Consider the following 13,375-nt stretch of genomic DNA (forward strand, 5'->3'; position numbering starts at 1 on the left):
CCGATCAGAGCAGCCTTGTCGTGCAGCCTGGATTAGAGATGGCTAGTTTCAATCTCAGGAGCAGCTTTCTAACTTGGACCGTTCCTATGCAATCTGTCCCTTGCTGGGAGACTGCTGTTAGGCTTAGCAAATGGAATGCAGACATGGTGGCTGTCTCCCTCCACGCCCGTTCCCCAGCTGCCCTTCCAGGGAGCCTCTGCCCCACTCACACAGGTGGGATGGAAGTGGCAGAGGCCTCAGCCCCCTGCTGTTGCAATGCCCCTTTGGCCCTGCACAGGAATGCACAGGAAGCCCAAGCGAACACCAAGCGGCCAGCCATGAGGGTCAGAGCTGGGCCAGCAGGGAACTCCCCACGGCACTTGACGTTGCTTCCGTCAGGCTGCAGTGACCCATGGGTGGCTCTATATGTGAGGAAGCTCACCCTTTGCACCTGCTACGGTCTCACTGTGACAGTTCCATTTTCTCCCCAGGCGCTGAGACCAGCGGGTTCTAACCCCTGTCTTCCTAACAAAAAGATCTGTGTTTAGTGCAGTATGACTTCCACTGCCCTGGCAGCCAGCGCCATCCCAGACATGGACGGGAGTTTGCTGGAAGCAAGTCATGTGGGAACACGCTGGGCTAACTCCACCCCTAACGTGCTCTCTCCTCTCTTCCCGCTTGCTTTGCCCTTGCGCTGTGGCTGCGATCCTGTCGGCGGGCCCAGTGATTGGAAAGTACAGCCAGCACCCAGACTCAGGTGAGTCCCAAGCACATGGGCTGTGCGTCCTCTTCTTGTATTGCATCCAAACGGGCGTTTTCTGGAAGACTCACGGACCTGTGGTTTCCATTTCCTCTCTTTCTCCCCCTTGCCCTCCAAGAACTGCAGCTGAAGTTGGCCGTAGGTTGGACACTATACGGATACATTTGTATTCTCCCTCTTGCCTCTAGAAAGAGCGACCGGTGCTTCCCTGTTTCTGTGCTGCTTGGCATGCATGCCCCCGCCCCTTCCCCTGGCACCTGGCTCGGCACAGGCCCTGGCCTGGTGCCAACATGCTTTGTCTTGTGAACAGCATCTGGGTGGGGTGAGAGCGCCCAGGAGTGCTGGGGCCCGGCTGTCTGTGCTGCCAGGGGAAGCCGATGCCCCCCCTTTGACTCATGTAAGCTTGCTGTCCTCCAGCCATGGGGACAGCAGAGTACTGGCCTGCACCTCGAAGCTGCTGCTGCACCCGCCTGGCCTGCCCCAGCCCTCGCCGTGTCCCTGGGGAGCGCTTGCCCTCTCTGCAGCCCCGTGGGAACTAAGCTGAGCCCCAGCCGTGTGGCCTGACAGCATGCCCATGCACGGTGCCAGACACTGTCCTGGTGCGAGGTCGGTCTCTGGCGCCATTTCCAAGGGCTTTGATGGGTTGAACACTTTCCCTCCGGGTCGATCAATTCTGTGGCTTGAATGTTTGTGTCCTTAAATCAACACTGACTCAGCTACCCTGTCCCACACGTTGGGACATCAGACCTGAGGCAGTGGGGGCTCTGTGGAGAGCAGGGCCCTTTCTGGAGCAAATGTAGGCCAGGGAAGAGGGACACTGGTGTGGCACCGGGGACATACCAGCCTGCCCTCCCACCAGGCATAGCTCCGGGCTGAGGAATTCCAGTAGAGGCCGCCATGAGCTCCAGCATGCCTGACACACAGAGACTAACAGGAGCCCCCAGAACTCACTTCAGGGGCTCTGGGCTTCTAGTCCTGGAGGTGCTGCTTGGTCCCCAGAGGGAAGTGCACACCCATCCTTGCCTCACGCTGGGCAGAGGGGAGGAGCCATGCCGTGCAGCCCCGGGCCTCCCTCCTGCCCTTGCCCGGCTTCCTCTCTTCCCTCACCATCCCCTTCTGATCTGCCAGGGATGAGTGACAGCGTCAAGGACAAATTCTCCATCGCGTTTTCCATCGTGGGCATGTTTGCCTCCCATGCAGTGGGGAGCCTCAGCGTGTTCTTCTGTGCGGAGATCACCCCCACGGTGATAAGGTGCGTAATGGGAGACACCCCAGGGGATGCCGGCTTCTCGGGACTCAAAGATGAGTCCCTGGCTCCAGGGTGGTGTGGGATTAACCAGCATCAGCTCCGTCACTGGCCCTGGGCACGTTGGCTTCGTGGTTCACAGCTCAGGTGTTGGTTGTGCCCAACCCTGAGGCTCCCAAGAGTCAGGAGAGAACCTGCTCCTGGGGTCCTGTCCAGAAAGCAGCAGGAGGAAGTGGGGACAGGGAGCTACTCTGGGCCCAGGAAACACGTCAGTGACCGGCAAGGGGGACTTCAGCCGGTCACTCATCCGCACTTCCACTGGACCCTGTGCTGCCAGCTCTGCTGAGAGACTTCACGGCTCAGCTATTTCAAAATGTTTTAAAAAGTAGAAAGAGCCTTATTTTTTTACTGACCTGGGAAGTTGATGTCATGAACCCAAAGAGAGAAAGCCCAGCAAGTGAGTCATGGACTCATTTAAGAAACATGATGGAGAGCCCACTGCGTGCCAAGAACTAGGCCCAGAAAGCATAAGAGCGCAGCCCAGCCTCGTGGGGTCCGTGGGCCTTTCATCCTTCCCAACAGTGTGACTGACCTGCGCTCAGCCACTGTGGTTTTAGTTCGGAAAGTGAGGCTGGCCCCTTCCTGGCGCCGTCTTTGTCCCTGGGTGGTGGTTCATGGGTGCTACACATCACTGACAGTTGCCATGCTTACAGCGTAATAAGCAGGCATGCCTCCACTAAAAGGGCATCACTCAGCCGCATTTATCTTCCTAAACTGTTTGTGACTTACTGAGGAGCTTGAGTTATACCACACTGCACTTCTTACAGGAGTATCGTCAGCATTTCTCATGTGTGTGCCTTCCTAGAACAGAACTGGAGAGGAAGGCGGTAGTGCAGCCGTGAACTAAGCCCAGGTGCCCGCATGGTCACACCCTTGGGAAAGTCCAGGAGGGGGCGCTCCAGTCCAAGGTGGGCTATGTGGAGGCGAATTATCTCAGCCCCTCTGGGGAAGGCTCAGGGAGCAAGTAGGCAGGTCCGTGGACTTTCTTCCTTCCCACATTTCCAGCAGCCATGCTGACACCAGTATCTTCACATCCGCACTCTGATTCATTCTCTTGGATCTGTATCACACAGGCCCAGCCTGACAGCTACTGGGTACCTGGGCAGAAATGCCAAGGTATTGTATGATTAAGCACCAAGTAGCCTCTCCTGTCTCTCCCTTCTGCATAAGCCACGGGGGAGAGATGAGCCAGGAGCTTATTTAGTGTTTAGAGTTGCAAGACACCTCAGGCAGACGGCCGGCTCACTCCGTCTCCCTTCTCCTACTTAAATGTCCCTCCTTTATCAAAGATAACAGCCAAGGCAAGTCTCTCAATAGAGCAGAAGCCACAGTCAGACATTCTGGGTTTCCAGCTGGCCTCCTGCAGCCTTTGCCTGATTATGCATCTTTTGGGGGCCTAGTGGGTACCCCTTAACTCTGGCAGTTGGTAGGGTTCATTATTCTCTGTTAGATTTGGCTTGGCAAGCCAGGCTGCGGGAAATACTGTATCCTTTTCCTGTTTAATGCAAACCAGGAAAGATTTGGGGATAGAAATTCAACAAACACGTTCTCAGATTCAGCTTGCCAAGATGACAAACTAGAAAAAGTATGTGACCCTTGGTGATGTTTTTGTGCCTGCAGAGGATGAAAGGAAATTGAGTCCAAAGGGGGTCCCTGGGCCAGGCAGGGAGAATGTCTAGCGTTCCTGACAAATCCCTCTTCTCTCTAGGAGCCCTTCTCACCCTTGCCATCTGGAGGCCACAGCCCTTTCTTGCAAATGCACTAAGGAACAGTTCCCGTGGAGGCCCTGGGATGGAAGTGGACTCCCCTCCCATCCCCCCACTTGACAGAAATTCAAGATAAGCTGGGATGGATGGCCTGGGGCCCATGAGCTCCATCTTTATTAGCACAGAACTAGCCTTTCCCTGTGACACTATATTACAGATAAGCCTTCTGGCAGCAAAGGGTAAGGGGCCAGGATGGACTGCCCAGAAACCAATACGAGGATATGAAATTTTCTGCAAAAAGTTCAAAAAATGCTTTTATACTTTTCATACTTGTTCCACAACAAAAAGCAACAAAGGCTTGCAGAAATCTGTTGCCCCAAGGATAATAGAGGCCAAGTAAACTATTGCTTCTTGAGCTCCTGTCCAGACCTCATGCTGACAGAGAACCAGCTCCCCGCTCAGGCCCGGGCCGGGTGTGTTTCTCATCAGCCAGTGCACAGCTCATCAGATTCACTTGGAAGACATTGGGAGTTGGGTGACTTTGCAGGCGGGATAGGAGGAACCCTGTATCTGACCATGCGCCTCTCCCAGCTTGACATAGGTGGAAGTGGCCTGGGGTCCTGGGTGGATCGGGAAGCAGCTGCCGGCTGTGCTGGGCTGATCTTTTCTATCCACTGTCCATCGGGGTGCTGCAGGTGGGCTGCGAGGCTTCCCTTGCCCTCGCGCAGGGGTCCAGTTGAGAGAGGAGGCAGGCACTGGAGATCATGACGCCTGCCTACCCTCTCCTGCTCTGCCCACGCCGGCGACCCCAGCCCTTTCTAGGTCATGAGTCGGATGGGCCTCCCTGAGACCCTCCTTGACCAACGCCTCCCTGACATCTGTCCTCTGCTCTAATGCTGCCTCCAGAATTGGCACCGAGGGCCAGCATGGCCTGGGGTTAAGGGAGCATCGGAGTCTGTTCAACGTCTTTAAAAACTTATGTCTTAAAAATGTCTGACATCTGAAAACAAGTAGTGAGTGACAGACAGGAAGGCAACAGGCATCCCATGCCAGCAGCGCCTGTGACGTGCAAGCGCTGAGGAGCCGGGCAGGATGGGGGGGCCGTGCTGAGGATATGGCTCAGAGCCTGAGACGGAGCCGGACGAGCTGCCCGTGATCCTGAGGCCACCTCCCTGCGAGGCCTCGGGTGGGTCCCTCGGCTGGTTTTCGTGTCCTTGTCTCAAAACAAAACTGATTAAGGCACCTTGTTAGGCGGGGGTGGAGAACGGAGAGAAACCACGTGCAAAGGGCCTGGCTCAGCACGGGCCCTTCCTATTCTTCGCTGGGTATCTTCAGCAGTTACATTTATTTCTGTAAAAAATGGTAGAAATATTTGCTCATCCTCAACTTCACAGAAACTTAGTCAAGTAATATAATTAAAATACAGTAAGTAATATAAAAGGGGAGGTGGAATGGGAGGCTCGTCTCTGGTGTTGCAGTGAGAGAGGTCACGTTCACACGGCTATCAGAAATTTGATTTTGGAATCCTTAATTCATGAAGTTTGCCATTTCTAATAAGTCGGTCTGAATAGCAATCTTTCTACCTTATTTAGATCCTGTTGCTAGTAAAATAATGATATCCCGGCCAGGCGCGGTGGCTCAAGCCTGTAATCCCAGCACTTTGGGAGGCCGAGGTGGGTGGATCACGAGGTCAAGAGATCGAGACCATCCTGGTCAACACGGTGAAACCCCGTCTCTAATAAAACTACAAAAAATCAGCTGGGCATGGTGGCGCGTGCCTGTAATCCCAGCTACTCAGGAGGCTGAGGCAGGAGAATTGCCTGAACCCAGGAGGCGGAGGTTGCGGTGAGCCGAGATCGCGCCATTGCACTCCAGCCTGGGTAACAAGAGCGAAACTCTGTCTCAAAAAAAAATAAATAAATAAATAAAAATAATGATATCCCATGGATATTACAATTTTATTCTCCTAAAGCACAAGGAGGCAGCGCATGCCGTCCGCAAGTCAGGAAGCTCTGACTTGTAAACACGGACGTATACTGCCCTCTAGTGACAAACCAGAGAAAAGCAGAAAAGGCACAGGCAGAGCCCACATTTTCAGGGGCAGGAAATGAACCCAACACCTTAAAACCAAGGACGTAACAATCTCTTTCTCTAATCTGAGATTTCAGGAGAGAAAGAAAAACAAAGCCAAAAATGGCGTACCAACTTCTGCCAAAATTTTCCTAATATTACTGAATAATGTCAAGGAATCTTTGATAGAAAACAAGAGAGTTGCTTCTGTAGAAAAAAATAAAAAGATATATTCCGCATTATATATGCATGTGTACATGTGTTGCATATTATATATCCACATATATGTAGGCATTTTTTAATGATCTACAAATTAAATATGTTTAATTTGGCACAATTAACAAGATAGATCAGTATGATGTGGTTCACCTGGCACCACACGAGGCTTTTGCCCCGTGCTGTTTGCCCTTTAATGGCAGCCCCATGCCCACCCCTCCTGGGGGTCTGCACTCTGCCCTCCTGTACGTGACTCCCAGGTGAGCAAGGGGAGTCCGTTCACTGCTTGTCAGTGCCAGGAAGGTCAGACAGAAACCTCGGAGGTTTCCGAGAAAATGATGTCCCCGTCAAAATCAGGTCCATTATCCCTAGCATCTGATATGCCCTGTGGCTTCCTGAAAGAGCCAGGTCGAACAGAAAGACTTAATTGGCTATTTTAAGTGTTCAGTCTTCATCTTACAGAAGGATTTGCTCTTACTGCTCATTGCAGTGGTCATCTATATTTAACCTGTCCCATTCATCTGGGTGAGCTGACCTTCCTACCCAGGAAGCCAGTGTGATCCGTGAGCATCTGGTATTCATTAAACACAAACAACATGTGCCTGTTGACGTCCTAGAAAATAATTCTTGCCCTTGAAGGGCTCAGAGACTAGTAAGGTGACAGGCACATGAACACATACTGACAGAAAGATGCAGAGTGTCTTTGAATGGTGGTCTAGGTCCTCTGCTCCAGGTCCCTCACAGGCTGCCATCAGTGGGTAGGGTCCACCACTAAACCAAGTCAGGCACTGGTAGAATCTGTTTCCCCGCAGGCTGTGGGGCTGGGAGCCTCAGCTCCTCGCTGGCCATTGGCCACAGGGACCACAATCACAAGGCAGCTCGCTTTGTCAAAGCCAGCAAGAGTCTGCTAGAGTCCCTTTTGGAACCTCATTGTGGAGGAACATCTCTATCCTGGCTGTACTTTATTGCTAAAAAGTAAGTTATCTGTACCTTGTACCTTGAGGCCCAGTGCACACTCAAGGCATGAGGGTGGGAATCACTGGGGCCAGTCTAGAAATCCGACTATAGCGCTGAGTAGATGCCCAGGTGCCAGCCAGGTCTCCGTGGCCGGGCAGCTGCTGGGGACAGCACTCTGAGTGGAGCCTGGTCCTGCCCTGGAAATGTCTCATGTCTCTTAGAGACACATAGACACGCAACATGAATGTGTCTTTGGGCGACACAAGTGTCCTGAGGATGCAGGGGAGCACCCAGGAGAGCCTGCTCAGCCTGGACTGAGGAGGGGTGGCTGGGACTGGGGACTCCCAGGGTGTGGACCAGAGCCCCGTGAATAGCACTCTAGAGGGAATGCACGTGCAGCAAGTGCACAGTGGCAGAGGAGGCGGGGTAGGATGCCAGGGCTTGGGGAGCAGGAACAGAGGTCCCTGAAAGGGTGAGGGTGGGCAGGTGTGAAACAGGTTGAGGCAGTGTTTGCAGGGCTTGGTGTCTCGCTCAGGGGGAGGCCAGGGTGGAGGAGAAGGGCCCCAATGGCACAGCCCCCTCTGCCTACTTTTAGGACTCCATGTCATTCTTGGAGGCATTAGGTCCATGGGAGAGGCTCGTCCTCTTCGCCTGCCTCTTCAGCTCCCGTTCCTCCCACTCCTTGCTGCCCCCTAGACCCTGGAGGACTTGGGTGGCCCCTCCCCGGCACTCACTGAATACCATGGTCCCTAGAACCAATCCGGGATCTTCCTGTCCCCATGCCAGTCACATTTGTGCTTTAAGCCCCACCGCACTTGAACATTGGAGCTTTTCTCATCCCCATTTACAGATGCTGACTGGGGCTTGACGAGGTGAAGCTGGTGGGCAGGGGGGCCAGGATTCTAGCAGGCTCATGGGCTCCAGAACGTGTGCTTCCAGTCATGGCACTTACACCTGTGTGGCAGCAAAAGTCTGTTCCGTAGTTCACTTTTGGGCTGCTCCTTTGTACTCAAGCCTGGAGGCTAATGGCTGATGCTCTGGTCTTGACAGTCATCTAATGGAACAAACGTTAATGAACCCCTGTACCGAAAGGCACATCTCCTTCTTCCAGAAGCGCACAGACAGCGCCCAACCCAGCTAACCTGTGGGAGCTCAGCTGAGCCCTGATGGGTGAGCCTCAGACAGAGCTGAGGGACCCCCAGGCCATGAGTATTGGGACTGAAAGGGAGAAGACAGGAGGAAGAAGTGGCACCCCTGGGACCTGTCCATCACCTTGCAGGGCGGAGGGAGGCATTGGAGGACTTTGAGCAGCCAGGTGACATGATTAGCTCTGTTCTAGGAAAATCGGTTTGGCAACAGTGAGGAAACAAAGTCCAGGGGGTGCAGAAGATGCGCCAGGGAGGAGCAGACCCAGGACGGGCTAGACAGGAAGGAGCTGGGAAAGGGAAAAATCCCGTGACTCTTTGCCCGTTAGAGCTGCAGGCCTGGCAAGGCTGCCCCTGTGCCCCCCAGCCCTAGGCCCACTGTGAATGCAGATGGGTAGACTGCAAACCTACAGAGAGGCAGCCATTTCTACATTAGAGGGAAAGAAGGGAGGGAGACGTGTCTTCTATTCCTTTGTTATAAAACAGGACAAAAGGTGGTGGAAGATCACTCATCATCCCCCACCCCCCCAAAACACACACACACGCACACACACACACACAATCACCACTCTTCCACTGCGTTCTGAGGAAAAGGCTCTGAATCTGCAGTTCTTCCTGGGGTTATTAGCATAGACCTGTACATGTCTGGTTTAAGAGGGCCACCTGGGAACCCTGGAACTCCCATCCTGCCTGCCCGGGTCACCCCTGCCCAAGCCTCCTCCATTCACATCCCCCCATGTCAACCCCAGGACAGCCTGAGTGGGCCTGTGGGAGCAGGCAGCAGGTCCCAAAGGCAGGGATGCACTCCTCATCCTGAGCAGCCAAGCCTGCAAAGACCCCAGCACAAGGGACAGGCTGCTCAGCGCCACAGCAGGCAGAGTGCAGCAGAGACCCTGGCCAGAGGTAGCAGTGGAAACGGGAGTCATGGCCGGCCTCTGAGCTCCTGGAAAGAAGAGGCAAGGCCTGGCAGCTACCCAGAACTAAAAGCTTTGGAGGTTTGTACCAGCTCCCACAGCAGGAACAGTTTTATTTTTTTGAAAAAGCAAAAGAATAGCTTTTTTTTGAAGCAAAATTTACGGACCAAAAAATTCATCCATTTTAAGTAAATAATTCAATAACTTTTAGTAAACTCACATAGCTATGCAACCACTGCCACAATGCAGTTACAGAACATTTCTTTCTCCCCAAATCCCCTTCTCCTCCTCTGAAGTGATCCCTACTCCAGCCCCAGGCTACCACGAATCTACTTTCTGCGTCTACACATTTGCCATTGATTGACTGATTGACTGTGAGACGGGGCCTCACTCTGTCACCCAGGCTGAAGTACAGTATCGTGATCTCAGCTCACTGCAACCTCCACCTCCCGGGTTCATGTGATTCTCCTGCCTCAGCCTCCCGAGTAGCTGGGATTACAGGCATGCACCACTACGCCCAGCTGATTTTTTGTATTTTTCGTAGAGGTGGGGTTTCACCATGTTGACCAGGCTGGTCTGGAACTCCTGACCTTGTGATCCACCTGCCTCAGCCTCCCAAAGTGCTATAATCCTCCCAAAGGGATTACAGGCGTGAGCCACTGCGCCCAGCCTTTTTGACTTTTCATATACAGTAAACTGATTCATACAATCACTTAGCATTATGTTTTTAAGTCCATGTGGTGGCATCAGGACTTCATTCCTTTTTATGGCTGACTAATATTCCATTTTATATGACAGGCTGCATTTTGTTTATCCATTCACTAGTTGATGGGCTTTTGGTATTTCCAAGTTTGAGCTATGATGAATAAGGCTGCAGTAAACATTTGCCTGTAAGTTTTATATAGAATTATGTTTTCACGTGTTTCATAGGAGTAGAATTGCAGGATCATACAAAAGCTTAACTTTTTAAGTTTGTTATTTTCCTCCCTTATTCCTTTCTGTCTCCATTGTTAAGCACAATTATTGGCATAAAAGAGGTTTTCAGTACCCATTTTTAGACTGCATTCTAGCCTGGGCAATAAAGCAAGACTCCTGTTCTCTCTCCCTCTTTCTCTCTTTCTATTTTCCTATCTCTTTTTCTCTCTCTCTAAAAAAAAAAAAGAAAAGAAAAGAAACTGCCAACCTTGTTTTCCAAAGTGGCTACACTGTTTTATTGATTTTGAGACAAGGCCTCACTCTGTTGCCCAGGCTGGAGGGCGGTGGCACAACTGTGGCTCAGTGCAGCTTCTGCCTTCTGGCCTCAAGTGATCTCCCATCTAAGCCTCCCAAATTGCTGGGATCACATGCGTGGGCCATCGGGCCCAGCCAGCTGCACTATTTTGATTCCTGCCAGCAGTGAACAAGGGTTCCAGTTTTTCTACATCCTTGCCACATGTCTTATTTATTACAGTCTTTGTTAGCTGTCTTTTTTGTTAGTCATACTAGCAGGTGTGAAGTGGTGTCTTACTGTGGTTTTGATCTGTGTTTTTCTGATGACTAATGATGCAGCACATCTTCTTGTGTCTTCTTGGATGTACAGTTTGTATAGTTTCCTTGGAGAAATGTCTGCTCAAATCTTTTGTCTATTTTTTTTAATAGAGATGAGGTTTTATTGCCTAGGCTGGTCTCAAATGCCTGGCCTCAAGTGATCCTCCCGCCTTGGCCTCCCAAAGTGCTGGGATTACAAGCATGAGCCACCATGTCTGGCCTGCCCATCTTTTTACTGGATTATCTGTCTTCTTTTTGAGTTGTAAGAATTCTTTATATATTCTAGTTACAAGTCCTTTATCTGATATATGCTTCACAAATAGTTTCTCTCAGTCTACGGTCTGTCTTTTTCTTAAACATGTATCTATTGAAGGGTAGTTTTTAATCCTAAGGAAGTCCAACTGATCAGCTTTTTCTTTTTTTCTTTTTTTTTGAGACAAAGTCTCACTCTGTCACCAGGCTGGAGTGCGGTATCTCAGCTCACTGCGACCTCCACCTCCTGGGTTCAAGAGATTTTCCTGCCTCAGCCACCAGGGTAGCTGGGACAATAGGCGTGTGCCACCACACTCAGCTAATTTTTGAATTTTTAGTAGAGGGGATTTCACCATCCTGGCCAGAATCGTCTCCATCTCTTGACCTTGTGATCTGCCCACCTCAGCCTCCCAAAGTGCTGGGATTATAGGCGTGAGCCACCGCACCAGGCCAGCTTTTTCTTTTATGGATCCTTCTTTTGATGTCACGTGTAAGAATCTTTGCCTAACCCAAGGTCACAATACTTTTCTCTTGTTTTCTTCTAGTAGCATTATAGTTTGAGCTGAGTCTAGGCACTTAGATTCTATGATCCATTTTGAGTTCATTTTTTTGCATGATGTGAAGGGTCCAACATCGTTCTTTTGCATGTGAATATCCTGTTGTCCCAGCACCACCTGCTGAAAAACTATCCCTTCCCCCTTGCTGGATTTGCCTCTGTCCACAGTCAGTTGACCATAAATATGAAGGTTAGTTTCTGAGCTCCCCATTCTGTTCCACTGATTGATCTATACACCAATAGCAACCTGCCTTAAGTAGTGTGGCTTTATAGTTTGAAATTGGGAAGGCAAGCCTTCCAACTTTGTCCTTTACCAAAACTGTTTTTGGCTACTCTCAGTCCTTTGCATTTCCACATAAATTTCAGGATCGGCTGTTTTCTCAAAAAAAAAAAAAAAAGCTGGAATTTTGATAGGGATTATGTTGAATCTATAGAAGAATTACCCTCTTTACAGTATTGAGTCTTCCAATTCATGAACATGGAATGTCACTCTATTTTTATCTTTTTAATTTTCTCTCAGCAGTAAACTTTTTCAGCATATAGTCTTGCATTCCATTTGTTATTTCTAAACATTTTATTCATTGGATATTATTGTGAATTGATTTTTTTATTTTTTTTTAAATGGAGTCTCACTCTGTCGCCCAGGCTAGAGTGTAGTGGCACGATTTCAGCTGACTGCAACCTCTGCCTCCCAGGTTCAATGATTCTCCTGCCTCAGCCTCTCGAGCAGCTGGGATTACAGGCACACACCACCATGCCCAGCTAATTTTTGTATTTTTAGTAGAGATGGGTTTCACCATGTTGGCGAGGATGGTCTCGATTTCCTGACCTTGTGATCCACCTGCCGCAGTCTCCCAAAGTGCTGGGATTACAGGCATCAGTCACCACACCCGACTGTGGATGGAATTTTCTTGACTTCATTTTTGGGTGTTTTGTTGCTAGCATGTAGACATGTAATTGACTTTTGTATGTTGACCTTGTATCTTGTAACCTTGTAGGACAATCTTGGTGAATTAGGAGCCACTTATAATGCCAACCAAGAGAACCACAGACTAGTCAAGACCTGGAGTCACATACCTGCCTCCTACCTGCTGTAGGGACCTCCCTTTCAGCCCACTCAGGCGCAGCAGCTCCAAAGACAAAGGTCTCTTCACTCCAGGGGGGTGCCTAACTCTTGAGCAGCACCATTAGAAAGCTCTTCCCCAAACCAAAGGTCCACTCTGCCCGCTGCTCTGGAGATAGGCAGACAACTCCAATCCCACTTCCTTGAGACAAGGCCACCTCTGCCTGCCCCCTTCAGTGAGGCCCCAGAACTGGGGACCAGGCAGCCTTCTCTGCCCTGGACTGTTACCCGAGCACCATGGTCCCACTGCAGCCTGGCACAGCACTGCTTTCTCAGGGGCCAGAGAACACCTCAGTTCCAGTAATGTGTTTTTAGATCAAAGTAGAGAGGTTTAAGGGATAGGGGTTTTGTAGGTGTTGTGTCTACTAATCCTTGGACTCGGCCGCTCCCACACAAGGCAGGGAGTGGAAATCAATGGCTAGCCTTCTGGGTTTTGGTTGTCCTGAGCTCAGAGCTGCAGTGAGTCCCTCTCTGTCAGTGCACAGCTTCATTTGAGGGACCCTTCAGGCACAATCCTCAGAGATGGGACAGTGTCCACTGGTGGTTCACAGAGCAATTTTAGGAGACACGTGGGACATCAACTCAGTGAAGACATCACTCTTTTAAGGTATCTTGCAATCTCTCCAGTTATGACAGAGAAAGTCTCTGTCCTTGCTGATATGTCCTTAGTACCCTCTTTAACCCTTGGTAATCCACCATGCCTTGGGGAAATGGCATAGTTTAATTATATTTTGGTTTTCCTTGTATATTAAGGCAAGTTCTCATGGTCCCCCAGCCCTGAAAAAACAATAAAAATAGAAAAAAAAAAAAAAACTAAAAAGATAAATTAAGTAAATATTTTCAAATTGATGAGGAAAAACAAGT

The 13,375-nt window shown here is 50.5% G+C and overlaps 1 protein-coding gene across 6 annotated transcripts in view; it reads left to right on the forward strand.

The window, feature by feature from the left end:
* SLC22A23 (solute carrier family 22 member 23) overlaps positions 1 to 13,375 on the forward strand; it is a 186,726-nt gene that overhangs the window by 168,668 nt on the left and 4,683 nt on the right. For 2 of the 6 annotated variants that reach the window (XM_032250060.1, XM_032250065.1), the window contains 2 exons: positions 704 to 877; positions 1,868 to 1,991. In XM_032250060.1, coding sequence (XP_032105951.1) covers positions 704 to 877; positions 1,868 to 1,991 — 298 coding nt within the window. Of the gene's footprint in view, positions 1 to 703; positions 882 to 1,867; positions 1,992 to 12,386; positions 13,310 to 13,375 lie in introns of those variants that run through there. The other 4 variants (XR_004260379.1, XM_032250064.1, XM_032250062.1 and 1 more) reach the window with 4 other exon arrangements.

This window comes from Sapajus apella, unplaced genomic scaffold (genome assembly GCF_009761245.1).
Source record: "Sapajus apella isolate SASKATOON/1434 unplaced genomic scaffold, GSC_monkey_1.0 scaffold70, whole genome shotgun sequence".
Classification (NCBI taxonomy): Eukaryota; Metazoa; Chordata; class Mammalia; order Primates; family Cebidae; genus Sapajus; species Sapajus apella.